This window comes from Syngnathoides biaculeatus, chromosome 1, assembly GCF_019802595.1.
Source record: "Syngnathoides biaculeatus isolate LvHL_M chromosome 1, ASM1980259v1, whole genome shotgun sequence".
Taxonomy (NCBI): domain Eukaryota; kingdom Metazoa; phylum Chordata; class Actinopteri; order Syngnathiformes; family Syngnathidae; genus Syngnathoides; species Syngnathoides biaculeatus.
Window position 1 is genome coordinate 15,977,212 of NC_084640.1, and position 16,185 is coordinate 15,993,396.

Here is a 16,185-nt window from a genome sequence, read left to right on the forward strand (position 1 = left end):
CTTGACCCGAAAGCTGGGCCTGCGGGATGCCAGGAATTCTTTGTCCGCTTCCTTCGAGCGCCGCCATTGTCTTCTGGAACAATAACAACGGACGGGGGGGGGGGGGGTCAATTTGTGCGACAGGTGCGCTTCGCGACGCGTCGGAGACGGCTTGGATCTTGCGGCGCCGCGGAACCAAGTTCGCGTCTGAACAACTTGCGATCGCTCCCGTGTCCCCGTGTGAGGATAAGCCGCTCAGACAAGGGACGGATGGACTTGCGACTGCTGTGCGGCGCCAGTGAACGCAACTCACGTGACAACAAACGGAAAGAAACTTTCTTGCCACGCCCAGCTGAAGTTTACACTAAAAGTAAATGTAAAACAAAGACAAAGAGACTTTGTGTACATATTCGTAACAGCCACGCAACGGCGTCTTACGCTAGCTTCATGCTAACACGCAACGCAAAAGGCCTTGGACCGGCTAACGGACAGCATGGACGCTTTCAGCAACGAATATTTAAAGACAAAAAGTTCAAGTGTAGACAATATAACTAACTCAATACTCGCTGACGTGCATTCTTTATCCTCTGCGTAGAACGACCAGTCCTACCGCTCCGTGTACAACCTCGCCGTATGTGTGTGAGTGGCCAAGGCGCGCTCAGCAGAAGGAGCAGCGCAATGTCCAGTGAAATCATAACAAACTGCAGAATTCCATCCTTTCATCCGACATCATCCTCTGAGATGCTTATCCTCACAAGGGTCACGCGAGTGCTGGAGCCTATCTCAGCGATCTTCGGGCAGGAGGCGGGGCACATCCCCAACCGGTCGCCAGTGGAAACAGGTGAGCGGTCGCCTTGGGGCAATTTAGAGTCTCCGATGGAAGCCGGGTTTCGAACCCACAGCCTCAGAACCGCGAGGCAGACTCGCTGTGCTGTCCTGTTTCTTTGCATTCCATTTTATGAAGTCGTTACTGTATTGTGATATTTCTGTGAAGAAAAGAGTGTATTTTCACGGCCTTTTATGCCACTTGATGTGATTGTGTAATTTATTTTTTTTTTGGACAGATTGTGTGCCTTGGCTCAAAGGTTGGGCGACGTTGTTTTACTGCATAGCAGCAGAGATGTGCCCCGCTTATCTGCCCTTATCTGAGACGCCCGTACTTCTGACGTCGCCCACAAACCGACAATTAAAAACCAGTAAAAACAAAACAAAACAAAAAAAAAAACCAAACCCGAAGGCCCCGAAGCAAACGTGACTCACGCGATGATGCAGTGGAAAAGCTAACGGCTCGCAGCTCGCGGCGACAAGCGCGAATACGTCTTTTGACTGACTGGTCGTGGCGCAAATATGCATCACGGGAACCGCCGGCGGCGCGGCTGCCGCATTCCGATCAGATAAACGAGCGCCCGTTGTTTTGTTTGGCTAGCGATCGGCATCCGGATCGATGCGACGTTCGGTCTCATCCCTTTTCGAGGCCGCAACTTGATAGCGGCCGAGATAAGACGGGCGTAAAGTGCAAATACGGCAGGAGTTGCGATCCGGGCGCCGTTGCGCTCCAGACCTGCAGGTGGCAGTCATCCTAACCAGGGACGCACGGCAGGCTTTTTGCAAACCGGGCCTCATTTGTCAAATGGCCGAACGCCATCCCGGCGCCTTCCTCCCCTCCCAAGTTGGGCGGGAATCAACTAATTCTTTTTCATCATTTTTACAACCGCCAAATATCGCTAAAATATTTGAGAACATCTCAGCTTGACTTTGGCAGAAGGACGAAAGCCTCTCGGACGTCCCCGTTTGTCACCTCTCTGAAAAGGTGTCAAAAATATGGATTCAAATGTTTGACAAGAAGACATAGGGCAGGGGTCTCAAACTGGCGGCTCGGGGGGCATTTGCGGCCCGCGAGATGATATTTTGTGGCCCCCATCTTAATATGAAAATTTAATGTTAGTGCAACCCTTGATTTTTTGTTTTTTTTTAATGAATGTCACTTCTTTATCTTACCAACCAATCACGGTGGGGTACGTGGCTCTCGGGGGAGGAGGGGGGGGGTAGTTTTTCACACAACTCGTTCACATCGTTGATAAAAAATGTGATCCGGTGAAATGTTTCTTCATTGATTACCGTCCGACCGAATATTGTGGGGATTGTTTTTTGCCCTTCCATAATCTTCCAAGCCAAGCAGCAAATTGCACTCAAAAGCAGCTGCGCTCTCGTTTCGCGCTCGCTAGAGGTAATAACATGATTATAACATTGTTATAACGCCTACCCACTACTAAAAATAACAACGACGACAAGGCCTTTCATTTGCGCTTTTGGGAGTGACTGAAATTGCTTCCTCGGATTGAAAAGCAGTTCCCGAGCGACAAATGAAGACATTTTCAGGTGTCGCTCAGCCGACCGAAGCGAAACTCGTCACGTCGCATTTACGTCACCGTCGAGTCGAAGGTGCGGCGCCCGCCGCGGGCTCATTTTTTTTTTTTTTTTTTTTTTTATAGCTTTTCTGTTGAACTGGGAGCAGGTCCAAACAAAGCTCAGCCCCCGCTCGAGATCATTTGTAATACCACGAAAAAGCTTTAAGAGATTACGGCAAAGACGCAAACGCAACATTTCAACCACACAATACTATAATAATAATTTTTGGGCCGAGGACAAAAAATGCTGCAGGCGTGGAAATGTTTTGTGCCAAAAAAAAAAAAAGTCACCATCGCGGCATATTTGCAGCATTTTTGATTGTTTGGAGGCAAACTTTCGTGCTCACGAGCCACATTTGATTTGTTCGGTCGGATTGGTCGCAAGGTGAACTTTTGTTGTTGCTTCCCTTCATTTCCTCTGCGCCCACTCGCCGGAAATGTTTGCAGCCGCTTCCCCGCTTGGCACGTTTGCGTTCCATCAGCCGTCACTCCCCGGCCTCAAAACCGCAGCGAGCCGGGGCTTGCCGAGATTGCGGCTTTTAAGGTGCGACCCTTGTCCTGGGCAACGCGGTGCAAAAACCACAAAAGCTCGGAGCCGCTCACTTATCCAAACCCGCGGAAATCGCTCGGTTGACAGGCCGGGCTGGTTTCTAATCGGCGTTCCATCGACGGCACGCCCGGCTTAGCAGGAAAAGTTATTCCGGAGAAAAAGAAAAACTTGCTGGACGGATTCTTTTGCTTATCGGACATCTCCAGTCAAAAAGTGCGAAAGGACTAAGGAGCAGATTCGGAGACAGACCTGGTCCTGGGCGGGCGCCGCGTGTTGACTCTGCCCTCCGGTTCAAATCCTTTCAGCAAACAAGCAAATTGCAGAATTGACAAGGAAAGGAGACGGATTAGTGAAACCCAACAGTCACAATTTAGATAGAATCCCGTCTCCTGCGTACCGGGGGAAAAAAATATCCTGGGTACTCACCGGCGCAAAGATTTGGACCCTGGCCCTCTGCAGGTTGTCGGGTTGCAAATTTTCAGCTTTGGACGTCGCCGCCAGTGCGCCAAATGTAACACGTCGCGATGAAGCCGCTCGGCACGGTCCCAGACATCCCGTAACTTTGGTTCCGTGACTACAAATTAACGGTGACGACCGACGGACAGAACTTGGTCCCGAGGCCCGACTGTCCTGCACATCTTCATTTTTATTACAGTTCTTTTTTCCCCTCCACATGACCATCGAATCCAAAGTTTTTCTGGACCCTCTTGAACAGTTTGTCTTGAAAACAGTTTTTACCGCCCGACACGTCGGCACACCGACTACTAACCAGAGGCGTCCCGGGTCCTAGAATCCCGTTGTGACCCCGCCTCGCGTGAGTCTTCTCACGTTTGTCTAAACGATTCATGCGGTACTTCCTGGTAAATTAAGAAAACCTTTAAGAAATCTTGAAGTTTCTCACGCCCCTTTCACAGGGCCCACTTAAGCCAGTTTTGGTAGTCTCGGCTCGGTCCCGACACGGAATGCTTGACCTGCAACTTTCTACTTTGTAACCGAGGCCTGAGACAATCTGGTCCACTTCCAGTTCACTCCGCTTAGTACCGATACGGGACGGCGGGTTGAAGTCGACCCACAAACTTGCCGTCCTACGACCGACGAGCGGGGTCCGTACCCCGCCTGCGTGGGGGACTGCAGCTGAGTCTTAACACCTCAGCCACGTCTGTCGTCTGTCTGCGTTGAAAGCCTAACCCTCTCCTGCACTGGTAATAATTCAAACTCAAAGAAGCTACTTCTCCCTCGCTAACCTTCAAACGTACAGCCTTGTGTTTATTGATATTGTCCGCATTTAGTTGTACACGTGCTCTTCCGCGAGCCTGAATCCATCGTAGACAGTTTTAGGCTTTGGAAAATGAGTCAGGTGGGCAGGATATCGTTCATCAGAATTGCACCTTCCCCAAGCGCATCTGAGGACCATTTTCTTCGGAACGTGAACTTTTCCAAGCGCACGCTACTGGCAACCGGCATTGCTTGTGGGACAATACGGGGAGAGGGGGCGTGTCAAGGCAATGCGGCTATCCGATTGGCTCTTTTTGTCCGAGTGATTGACAGGTCGGAAAGCTCCACTGTCCCTGTTCCAGATACTGCGCGTTAGCCTAGATTTCCGGAATCTCGCCAAGTGCCAAAGGGTGGGCGGGGGGAGGGGGAGACTTTCGCCTTTTGGTTGAAATGAATAAATCTGAAATGGAAACCGTAAATGTATTTTTTTTTTTTTTTTCCCGTGTTTCGTATGCGGCTAAAACATCTGAGGAGAAACGCTCGAGAGAGTCAGCGAGTCTTTCATGTCCTTGTTTATTTACATAGCGAGGGCGTTACAATTTGATTCCTTTTCACGCAAAATCCGGCAAATCCATCCTTCAAACCGCTTTGCTGCGTCATCGTCGTCACCACCACCACCACCACCACCATCGCAGCAATAATACAAGAAACGACTTCAAGCGACTTATATTTGCATTTTGTTTTTGCAAACGTTAGTAAATCATGCAACTCTAAACGTAGCGTATAGGAAAATAAAAGGATATATGCCAAGTAATTATCGGCTTTGCATTTACAAAGAAGTTTCGACATCCAAAACTGGAAAGGCTGAGAGGCGCGTGGCAAAAAACAAAAAACAAAAAACGCAACGAAATAGAATTCGGTTAATGGCTTCCAGCAGTGGTGCGTCTCCAGCACGTCCGTAATTAACATTCAGGAGTGTTGAATGTGCGGCTTGTGAGATAAAACCGACGGCGTCGCGCGAGCGTCAAAAAAAAAAAACCAAAGCACCAACCGTCCCGTCTTTATGTCCGCAGGCACTTTAAGGGTCGCTAAAGTCGGGCGAGCTCAGGGTCAGTGGCAACAGGGACGTTTGCATAAACAGTCCAGGCGGAGGTCTCTGGAAGACTCGGCGCGGCGTCGGAAAAGGACAGCACGGGACGTGGCGCGCCAGGACTTTGCGGACAAGACGATGCTAACTACTGCGTCGACGGGGCGGGAGAATCGGCGACAACTTGGGTGACTCCGGGGTCGGGTAACGGTCTACGGGTTTCGATTGACATAGTGACGGGGACGGGAGTCCGGCGCACGGGAATGTGCTCGTCGCCGGCTCCCGGGTTTTGCGAGACACGTGGGGAACGGGGGTCCGGTTCTCGCTGCGCGGTGACCGAGGTTAAAGATCTTGAAGCTTAGCGTGAGACAGACATTAAGCCACGTCAGCGATTTTGCCAACTCCCGGTTCTGCTCTGCAGCGCGGCGTTTAGTTTTCAATGTATTCATTTTGGAGAAATCTATTCCATATTCAGAAGGTTTGACGACAATCCAAATTTGTAGAGAATTCATTGACCTTAAAAAAAAAGAAAAAAGTACACCGGCAAGGTATCGATAACGAAATCTCAGTTGTGCAAGACCAAACGTTTCAAGTCTCGCAACAACCACGTGCAGAGCAGAAACTGGGCAGTCTTGAATCCAACGACGTGGATCTCAGCGGCTCAATATCGGCGGCCGTAACTTGGCGAACTGTACGAGGACGGTGAGGAGGAGAAGGTGGTGGTGAAACTGGACCCAGTTGCGTCAAAACTTCCTCTTCTGGAGCCCGACCTGGAACCAGTTCTGGAGCCTGAGCGCGAGCCGGTAGCTGAGCCTGAGCCGCTGACGCTGTAGGGACTGTAGAGGCCTTTACTGGACTGCGAGGACGCCTCCAGAAGGCGGAGGCCGGTGCCCTCCTCAATCATGCTCCTGTCCAATGCGTCCTTGTAGGAGATCTTCAGCTTGGTTTTGGGGCAGGTGAGGTACTTTGAGTGCGTGTTGACGTCGCGTAGCTTCTGCGCGGTACGTGCGTCCAAGGTGCCCTTCTTCAAGGCATCGTCCAGTGAGACTCTGTCGGTGACGTCTGGTTCGATTAAGCCACCGGTCAGATATTGGACTTCCAGGAACCGCTGGCCAGCTTCGTAGTACAACCACCCTTTCTTGAGGGCTTGGGCCGCTGACATTTTGGTTTTGGTTCGAGGGTCCTCAAATCCGTGACAAGCCTTTTGCGCGAGGCTGATCCGGTCCACCATGATCTTGTCCACGAGCCCTTTGTTCATGGCTTCTGTGACGGAGAATTTTTCACCGGTGTTTGGGTCGATAATTCCTCCAGTGCAGGCCTGAGCTTCCAGCAGCCTCTGACCGGTGATATTGTCCACCAGATTTCTGTGGATGGCCTCCGTGACAGACACCTTCTCTAGCGTTTCGGTGTCCAAGATTCCGGCCACGGGGCCGCTTTCCTCGGTGGGGTCGTTCCACATTACGGTCGGTGTTTTTATGCTGGGCATTGGACTTGAGGTGTAAGAGGAAGTGGAGCCAAAGGAGGACGAGCGTGATCTGACTCCACTGGAGTTTCCAGACAGCATGTCCGCAAACTCAGTGATGGAGAGACTCCCGGCGCGATACTGGTCCAGAGCCGACTTCTCAATCAGGCCACTTGAGATGGCGTCGTCGATGTCGTACTGTCGACCGGACCTCCTGTCGATGATCTTGGATTTCACAACTCCGTCAGACGACGTGCTGGTAATTTCCTCCCATTCGCACTCCTGTTCGGCTAGCTCCAAATAGGTTTGGTGGTCTATAAGTCCTTTCTGGTAGGCCTCGTATACGGACATCTCCTTGCCCGTCTCCGGATCGACGATAACGACTCTGCGTTTACGAACGGATGACTTGGAGGACGTCTTCCTTTCCCGTTTCTTTTCCTTCATCAAAAGGAGAGAGAGACCCGTTTGCGGGTCAGTCGTGCATCGCTCCATGAGCTGAAGGTAAGTGAGGTTTTCTTCGGTGTTGGGGTCAAAGAAGCCCTTTGTGTCATCAGACGGGTCGGTGAGGATCTGGTTCATCTCTTCATCGAACAGGCCACGTTCGTATGCGGCTTCCACCGGCAGGCGATGGCTCTCCTGGGGGTCAATGATTCCACCCGTGGCAATCTGAGCCTCCAGCAGGCGGATGCCGTGGTCTTTCAAGATCAAGTCCTTCTTCATGGCCTGGAACAGTGAGATGACCTTGCCAGAATAAGGGTCCCTGTAGCCCGTGACCGCTCGCTCTGCTGACAGCAGTTTGTCTTTAAACTCCGGACCCACGACACCCATCTTGACGGCCTCGTTGACGTTGAGTTTTAGATTTTTGATGGGGTCGATCACGTACCCTGTCGCAGCCTGGGCCTCGAGGAGCTCAAAGGCGGTTCCCGGTCTGATCATGTTCTTCTTCATGGCCTGGTAGATGGACAAGCAGTCTTTGGTGGATTCTACAAAGACGCCGGCGATGCAGCTGACGCCTTCCAGGTACTTCTTCAGGTCCCTGCTGACCTCCTCCACGCTGATGTTGCCCTGAGTGAGTTCGTTGTACGTCTTTTGGTCAATGATCTGAGAACGAAGCAGCTCGTCCACGGTGATTTGCTTCCTGAGACCCTTGAAGAGGAGCCTCCTGTCCGCCAGCGACAGCAGCTTCTGTCCGGTCTCTTTGTCCGGCCGACATCTTTTCAGCAGCTGAGCGTAGGTCAGGTTCTCATCTGTCGTGGGGTCCGTATAACCCCGCACGTCGGCGGAGGGTTCAGATATCCTGTCCAATGTCTCTTTGTTGATGTACCCGCGCTGCATGGCAACGTCTGCGGGCAGGCGGAAGTAGTATTCGGGATCCATCAGGCCCCCGGTGGCTTTCTGGGCTTCCAGAAGCCTCAAAGCGTAATCTTCAGGGACCAGATCTTTCTTCATCGCCTGGAAGAGTGAAATGACTTTTCCAGTGTACGGATCCTTGTAGCCTGTCACCGCTCTCTCTGCAGAGAGAAGTTTGTCATGAAGTTCAGGCCCCACCAGGCCTTTGCGCACTGCTTCGTCCACCGTGAGAAGTTCGTCTTTCACAGGATCGACAATGAAGCCAGTCGCCGCTTGGGCCTCGAGGAGCGTCAGAGCAATTTCCGGCTTGATCTTTCCACTTTTCATGGCTTGATAGACGCTGACCTCGCCGGGAGTCTCCGACGTGATCCCGGCAACGCAACCGGTGCCGAAGAGGTACTGTTTGACCGACGGCATGGCCATAATCTCGCTGATGGTCATTTTTTCTTGCTTCAAGAGGTTGTAAGTGTGCAAGTCTATGATTCGGGCGCTGTAAAGCTCCTCGATTGTAATCCTCCTCCTGATGATGTTGCACGTCATGCCCTGCTCAACCTTTTCGGCTTCCCTTCGCTCAATGATTTCAATGATGATGACGAGCATCCTGTCCCTGGTGATTGCCCCCAGGCGATACTGCTCCACGAGGCGGCGTCTCTCCTCCTCGGGAAGCATGTTTGAGTTCAGGATTTCCCAGACGGTCATGCTCTTGCCCTCAAAGCTCTTGTGTGGGATCTCAATTTTAGTGTTGGCTAGATCCGCCTGGGCTTGCTCCTCGGTGTACTCGTAGGACTTCTCGGCGGGCGGTGCCGCTTCAGCCTTGGACAGCGGCAGGTAGCACAGACCCGAGTTGGGATCTCGGACGCATTTCTCCAGAAGCTGCTTGTACGTGACACTGTCGTTGGTGGTGGGATTGGTGAAGCGCTGGACGTCACCCGAGGGCTCTTTGAAAGATTTGGCCATGTGCTTACTCAACAGGCCCCGCTGAATGGCAACCTCGGTGGGAACACGATGGCTACCGACGGGATCAACAATGCCGCCCGTGTTCAGCTGAGCCTCCAGGAGAGGAATGGCGTGCTCCCTCAGCACCAGTTCTTTCTTCAGGGCTTGGAACAGAGAAATCTTATTGCCAGTATAAGGATCTTTGTACCCTGTCACGGCTTTTTCAGCGGACAGAAGCTTCTCGTGGAGCTCTGGCCCGACGGCTCCAGCCTTGACGGCATCGTCCACCGAGTACTTTGCGTTTTTGACAGGGTCTGTGATGAAACCAGTTGCAGCTTGGGCTTCGAGCAGCGCGAGGCCAGTGTTCATTTGCAGAATCTTATTTTTCATTGCTTGATATATGCTCAGCTTCTCATTTGTCCCTTCCATTGCGATGGCGTCGATGCGGTCTGTGCCTCGAAGGTACTTCCTGACTTTAGCGTCTTCGCTCACTTCCTGCGGAGTCTTTGTGCCCTGCTGGAGCTGCTCAAATGTCGCCTTGTCAATGATGTTGGCATCCAGTAATGTGCTGGCTGCAACTGGTTCCCTAAGACCTTCAAAACGGGGCTTTTCTTTTGTCGAGGATTCCTTTTCCTCCACTATGGTCATCACAACCCTGATTAACTTCTCGATTGTCACGTGGCCCGTTCGGTACTGGCGAATCAGCTCGATTCGCTTCTCCTCTGTGATGTACTCGGAGGTGATGATTTCCCAGATTGTGACCTTTCTGCCTTTGAAAGGGCCGTAGTCCAGCTCCACAGTGCTCTGGTTCAAGGCCTCTTTGGTTTTGGCCTCTGTAATCTGTTGATCCTCTTTTGGTTTCGGAGCCTTCTTGGAGAGCGTGAGCAAGGGAAGTCCGGTTTCATTATCAGAAATGCATTTCTTCATCAACTGCGCATAGGTGGCATCCTCCTGTGTGTTGGGGTCGTAGAAGACCTTGGTCTCGTCAGTTGTCTTGCTCAAGGTCGCGCTGGTTTCCTCATCCAAATAGCCACGTTTGCAGGCAACCTCCTGTGGGATGCGGTAGCTTTTGACCGGATCAACAATTCCCCCTGTGCAGAGTTGCGCTTCTAACAGACGGATGCCGTGGTCTCTCTTGATGAGACCTTTATTCATGGCTTCAAACAGAGACACCTTCTTGCCAGAATAAGGATCTTTGTAGCCACTAACCGCTCGCTCCGCAGATAGCAGTCGTTCGTGGAGCTCCGGGCCCACCAGCCCCGACTTCACGGCTTCGTCGACGGGCACCCGCTCGTTTTTGACGGGATCCGTTATGAAGCCGGTGGCCGCTTGAGCCTCGAGAAGCTTGAGAGCCGTCTCCGGTGAGAGGAGCTCTTTCTTCACGGCTTGATAGAACGGCATTTTCTCCTTGGTGGGTTCGTCAAACAGTCCAGCGATGCTCGGTGTTCCGAGGAGTGCGTTCTTCACGGGGTCCATCTCAGAGATCTCCTTAAGGGTGATCTTGCCGTTGCTTAGCTTGTTAAATATGTCTTTGCTGATCACCTTGGACTCCAGAAGTTCGCTGGCTGGCACAGGGGCCCTGAGGCCATTCAGCACATTTTCATTGTTTTTCTCCTTGTCCTCCACAACGGTGATGACAATTTTGATGATCTTCTCCACCGTGATTTTACCCGTCTTGTACTGGCGGATCAGGTCTCGTCGCTGCTCTTCCGTGAAATATTCGGAGTTGATGACTTCCCAAATAGTGACCGTCTTTCCTTTGAACCTGCCAAAGGGCACGTTTACGCTGGACTTGCTGAACACTTCTTTCATCTCAGCGTCTGTGTACGTCGCCTCGCTTTGGCCAGCTTTCTCAGTCACGGGGAGAATCATCAGGCCTGAGCCCGCATCCTTGGTGCATTTGTCCAGCAGTTGCTTATAGGTGAGGGCCTCCTGGGTGCCGGGCTCCACGAACAATTTGCTGTCGGCCATTTGCTTATTCATGTCGGCGTCAAACTGGGCTTGCTTGTAGGCTGTCTGCAGCGGGACTCTGTGACTGTTAATGGGGTCAATGATCCCGCCGGTTGCGAGCTGCACATCCAGGAACCTGGTGGCCTGCTCCTTCTCAATCAGGCCTTTCTTCATGGCCTCAAAAAGGGAGATCCGAGCTCCCGTGTAAGGGTCTTTGAAGCCCGTGGCAGCTCGCTCAGCGGACAGCATTTTGTCGTGGAGTTCGGGGCCAATCAAGTCCTCCTTTACAGCTTCGTCCACGGAGAGGAGTTTGTTCTTAACTGGATCTACGAGGTAGCCAGAAGCCGCCTGAGCCTCCAGCAGCATGGTAGCGGCGTTGGGTGTAATCTTGTTGTCTTTCATAGCCTGATAGATGCTCACTTTTTCCTTTGAGGGAGTCAAAATGCCGCCGATGCAGCTCTGACCCTTGAGACACAACTGGACCTTGTCGGTCTTTGCGAGGTCTTGCACTGAGACTTTACCTTTCTTCAGTTTGTCCAAGTCTTTTTTGGTCAGGACACCGACGTCATGAAGTCTCTGGGCAGGGACTTTCTCTCTTATTCCGTCAAAGGCCCAAGGCGAGACCACGTCTTTCTTCTCGCCATCAACTTCAGAGCCATTGTAAACTTTCTTTGTGGTCGCCGACGCTGTGGCGGAGACCAACTGGTCGCCAGCGTCCCTCCCAGTCTGACCCTCAAGTTCTTTGATTTTGGATGCATTTTCTTTGGACGCCATCTCGAGATTGTTGAGTTTGTCCCTCAGCATTTTGTTCTCCTCTCCCAAGAGTTTTTCCTGTTGGTTCCTTTTCTTTTCAAGTACCTCCATTTCCTTCTGCTTCTTCTTCACCTCGGCCTCGGCTTCCTTCTGCTTCCTCAAGGCTTCATCCATGACGGCCTGGAGCGTGTTCCTCTCGTCGTCCATCAGCCTTTGCTGACGCTCTTGCTCCTCTTTGAGCACCTCGGCCTTGCTCACTTCTTCCTTGAACTGTTTTTCCAACTTCTTCTTCTCATCCTCAACTTCCTTTTCTCTCTTCAACAGCAACTCCTTCTCGGTGAGGAAGGTCTTCTGAAGGACGTTCTTCTGCTGCTCAATTTGCTCTTGTTGGGCAAGGGCCATCTAGGTAAAAAAAAAAAAAAAAAGAAAAGTCAAGTAAACAGTAAGAAGATGATTGCATAATTCATTATTTTTGTCACGGTACCTCCTTGGAACTTTTGTGAAGGTCCTCCGCCTCTTTCTTCAGCTTCTCCTTCTCTTTTTCCAGGTCAACGACGGCTTTCCTGAGGTCATCGGCTTCTCTCGTACTCTGCAGTCGCTGAGTCTCCAGCTTTTGCACCACAGTTTCGGCGACTTTCTGCTGCGAGTCCTCCAAACGAGCTCTGGCCTCAACCGCTTGCTTCTTGAACTCGTCGGCCTCCTCCTGGGCTTTCGCCTGAGCGTCGCCGAGCTCTTTGACCTTCACTTTCAGCCTCTCCGCCTCGGCGGACGCCTCTCGCTTCCTCTTTCGCTCGGCCTCCAAGGATTTCCGGAAGCCTTCGGTTTCCTCATCGAGCCGCTGCTGGATCTGCCGTTTGTCCTCCAGAAGCTTCTTGGCCTCCTCCTGCGCCTTGTCTTTCTGCCTCTGGAGGTCCTCCGCCTCGGCTTTCAGCCTGGTCGCCTCTTGGATGGCCTGCATTTTCTCCCTGAGCATTTTCTCTGCGAGTGCCCTCTGTTCAGCCAAGTCAGACTCGGCAGTCTTCCTGAGTTTGGCGGCCTCCTCGGCCTCCGCACTAAGCCGGGCCGCTTCTTCCGCCAGGATCTTCATCCTCTCGGCTTCATCCGCAAGCAGCTTCCTTGTGTTGTCTTTGTCCTTTTGCATGAGACGCTTGTTTTCGCTTTCAATTGCGACCTTAAGCTTAAGAAGCTCCTCCATCTGAATCCTGACTTTGGAAAGTTCATCCTCTACCCGCGCCTTCTGTTTGACGGCGTCGTCGACCTCGCCCTTCACCCGGTGAAGCTCCTCGTCCAAAACGGCCTTCTGCTTGTCGGTTTCGTCCAGCCGCAATTTGATCGCTGACAGTTCCTTCTCCACCTGCGACTTCTGCTTCAGCGCCTGCTCGGCCTCCTTCTTGTGCTTGGTCATCTCCGCATCGGCCTGCTGCTTTTGCTCGAGGGCGGCGGCCTGGGCTTCCGCCCGCTCGGAGGCCTCCCTTTCTGCCTCTTTCTTCAGTTTCTCGGCATCCTTCTGAGCTTTGGCCTGCTTGGCGGCTTCGTCCTCCGCGGCTTTTTTCTGCTTCTCTGCCTCCTCGGCCTTCCGGCGGAGCAGCGCCGCCTCCTTCTCGGCTTTCTCTTTGGCCTTTTCGGCTTCCCGTGCGAGTTTTTTGGCCTTCTCAAACTCCTCCTTGAGCTTCTCCTGCGCGAGATCGCCCTCTTTGTTCTTGCTGAGGACGTCGAGAGCTTTTTGCTCGGCGGCGGTGCATTTCTGCGCAGCCTCCTGAGCCAGAACCACCTGCTGCTCGGCGTCCTTCTCTGCCTTCTCTCGCTGCTTGTTTGCGTTCGCTGCCTTCTTTTTCAGACGCTCCACCTCCTCCTGAGCGGCCTTGCACTGCCGTGCCGCCTCTTCCTCCGCTGCCGTGATCTTCTTGACCTCCTCCTCGGCTTCCTTTCGCTTCTTCTCCTCATCCGCGGCGAGTCGCTTCAGCGTCTCCGCTTCCTTTTCAGCTTTGAGTTTGCTCTTTTGCGTGTCAGCCGCGATCTCTTTCAGCTTCTTTAATTCATTCTCGAGATCCGTTTTGTCCTTTGAGGCCCTCTCAAAGTTGAGCCTGATGATGTGGATCTCCTCCTCCACCACTTTCCTTTGCCTGAGGGTTTCCTCAATGATTGTTTTCTGTCGTTCCAATTCGGAGTTGGACGAGCTCTGCAGATGCTGCATTTTCTCAGCGATGTCTTGTTTGTGCTGAGCGGCCTGGTCCTCCAACAGCTTCCTCTGGTAGGCTTCGTCCTCGGCTTGTCTTTTCAGCTTTTCGTTCTCGGCCTCTTTGGCCTTCAGGGCGATCTCGGCTTGCGTCTTGAGACGGGCGGACTCATTGATGGCGGCCAGCTTCTCCTTCAGGATTTTCTCCGCTTCGGCTCGCTGTTTGGCCGCCTCTTCCTCGGCGAGCTGCCTCTGCTTTTTGGCCTCCTCGGCTACTGACCGGAGCCTGGCCGCCTCGTCGGCAAGCTGCTTCATTTTCAGGACTTCCGACTCGAGGAGCTGTTTGGTCTTTTCGGTGTTGGACAGCGTCTCCTCCTCCGCTTTCACCTTCATCTGGAGGAGGGCGTCCATTTCGCTTCGGACCTTGGCCAGCTCATGCTCCAGCTTCTTTCTCTGGTTTTCAGCGGAGTTCACCTCATTCTTCAGACGCTGGAGCTCGTTGTCCAGGAGGCTGCGCTGCTGCTCGGCGTGTTCAAAATCCGCTTTGAGGCGGATGCATTCTTGCTCGGCTGACAGCTTCTGCTGGGCAATCTGCTCGGCGAAAGTCCTTTGTCTGTCCAGCTCTTTCTCCGCGTTCTCCTTTTGCTTGAGGGCCGCCTCTTCGGCCTTTGCTTTTTTCTTGGCGTCACGCTCCGCCTGCGCTTTCTGCCTTTCCGCCTCCTCCTGCGCCTGGCTCTTCTTCTGGGCCTCTTCCTCGGCCTGCAGCCTCAAGCGTAGAGCCTCGTTGGCCTTCTGCCTCCACGACTCCAACTCCTTCTCTGCCCGGTCCCGAGCTTTGCTGACCTCCTCTTGCTGTTTGCGGAGCTTCTCGGCTTCCTCCTGCAACTGGAGCACGGTGCCCTGCTCTCTCTTGAGGGACTCCTCCAGCTTGGTGGCCCTTTCGCTGAAAGATTTGGAGGTGCTCTGCAACTGCGCGGCGGCACTCTTCTGCGCCACCTCCTCCACCACCTTGACCTGCCGGAGTTTCTCCTCCTCCGCCTGTTTCATGCGTCGCTCGGCCTCCTCCGCTTGCATCTTGAACTTCTGGAGGTCGTCCAGGGCCTTCTGCTTCTGCTTGGAGGCCTCCCTCTCTGCCTCGGCTTTGCGCTTCAATTCATCTTCCGCATTCTTCTTTTTCTGAGTCTCTTCGGCCACCTGCTTACGGAGCCTCTCGGCCTCCTCCTGAGCGGTCTTCCGCAGCTCGTCGGCGTCGGCGGCTCTGTCGCGGAGCTGCTGAAGCTCCACGTCGGCCGTGCCCTTCTGCTTCACGGTCGTCTCTAGCTGGAGTCGAATGATGTGTATCTCCTCCTCGATCCTGGTCCGGCTGATCAGGGCCTCCTCGAGCTGCAGGTTCTTAGTCTTGATCTCCTGCTCCGACAGACTCTTGAGCTGCTGCAGCTCCTGCCGGATGTTCTGTTTCTGCTTCTCGGCGTCCACGGCGATGTCCTGCCTTTTGCCGGCCTCCTCTTTCATCTTCAGCTTCAGGGCCTCGGCCTCCCGTTCGGCCTCGGCCACAGACTTGGCCTGATCCTCGGCCAGCCGCCTCTGTTTGTCCAACTCGGCCTGAATCTCGGCCAGCCTCTTCCGCTCCGCTTCTTTCAGCTTCTCCGACGCTTTCTGCGTGTTGTAAACAGTCAGTGAAGGAGTTGGTTACACGTGTGTGAAAATATCGATGGAAAAATGTCAACATCGTACGCGAATGTCGGGGAAACGGCGACAAACAAATTCACTTTGGTGTCATGCAGTTTTAGGCTTTCATATTAATTTCTCCTTGATGTAATAAACCATAAACAAGTTGAGATTGCAAAGTGTGGGCAGGCATGACCAGAAGACCTTTTGGGGTTTTTTTTTTTTTTTTTGTTTGTTTGTTTTTTTTTTCGTTGTTTTTTTTTTTTTTTTGGGGGGGGGGGTAACAAATGTGTAAAAACAGCAATTAACGAGTCATTGACCGGCAGAGGGGACACGAAGGATGCCAAAAAGATGCAAAATGGCGAAAACAATAGCGGGACAGGGTGTAAGTCACCAAGAAGATGCGATTAGTGCTCTTTTCTTAACGTTGAACGAGACAAACGATTGAACGAAGGTTCAGCATTGACGTTACTTGGCGGGAGTCGACGAATGCGCAATAACCGCAGAGGGGAAAATATGTGTCTGCTCAATTGAGCGTCCAAATCCTGAACCTCTCCCTTTAGTAAGAAGAAATGTCCTGCTTCGGATTTGGTGTTCGCGGGTCTCTTAAGTTTAGCGTTCATCGCCACAAAGCTCTGGCAAGCAGTTCGG

The 16,185-nt window shown here is 52.7% G+C and overlaps 1 protein-coding gene across 6 annotated transcripts in view; it reads right to left on the bottom strand.

The window, feature by feature from the left end:
* Positions 1 to 4,706: 4,706 nt before the first annotated feature.
* The window catches only part of pleca (plectin a), a 50,464-nt gene continuing 38,985 nt past the window's right edge, over positions 4,707 to 16,185 (bottom strand). For all 6 annotated transcript variants that reach the window (XM_061822806.1, XM_061822798.1, XM_061822815.1 and 3 more), the window contains 2 exons: positions 12,175 to 15,522; positions 4,707 to 12,092 (listed from right to left, as the gene is read on the bottom strand). In XM_061822806.1, coding sequence (XP_061678790.1) covers positions 5,901 to 12,092; positions 12,175 to 15,522 — 9,540 coding nt within the window. In that variant the 3' untranslated portion in view covers positions 4,707 to 5,900. The remainder of the gene's footprint in view (positions 12,093 to 12,174; positions 15,523 to 16,185) is intronic.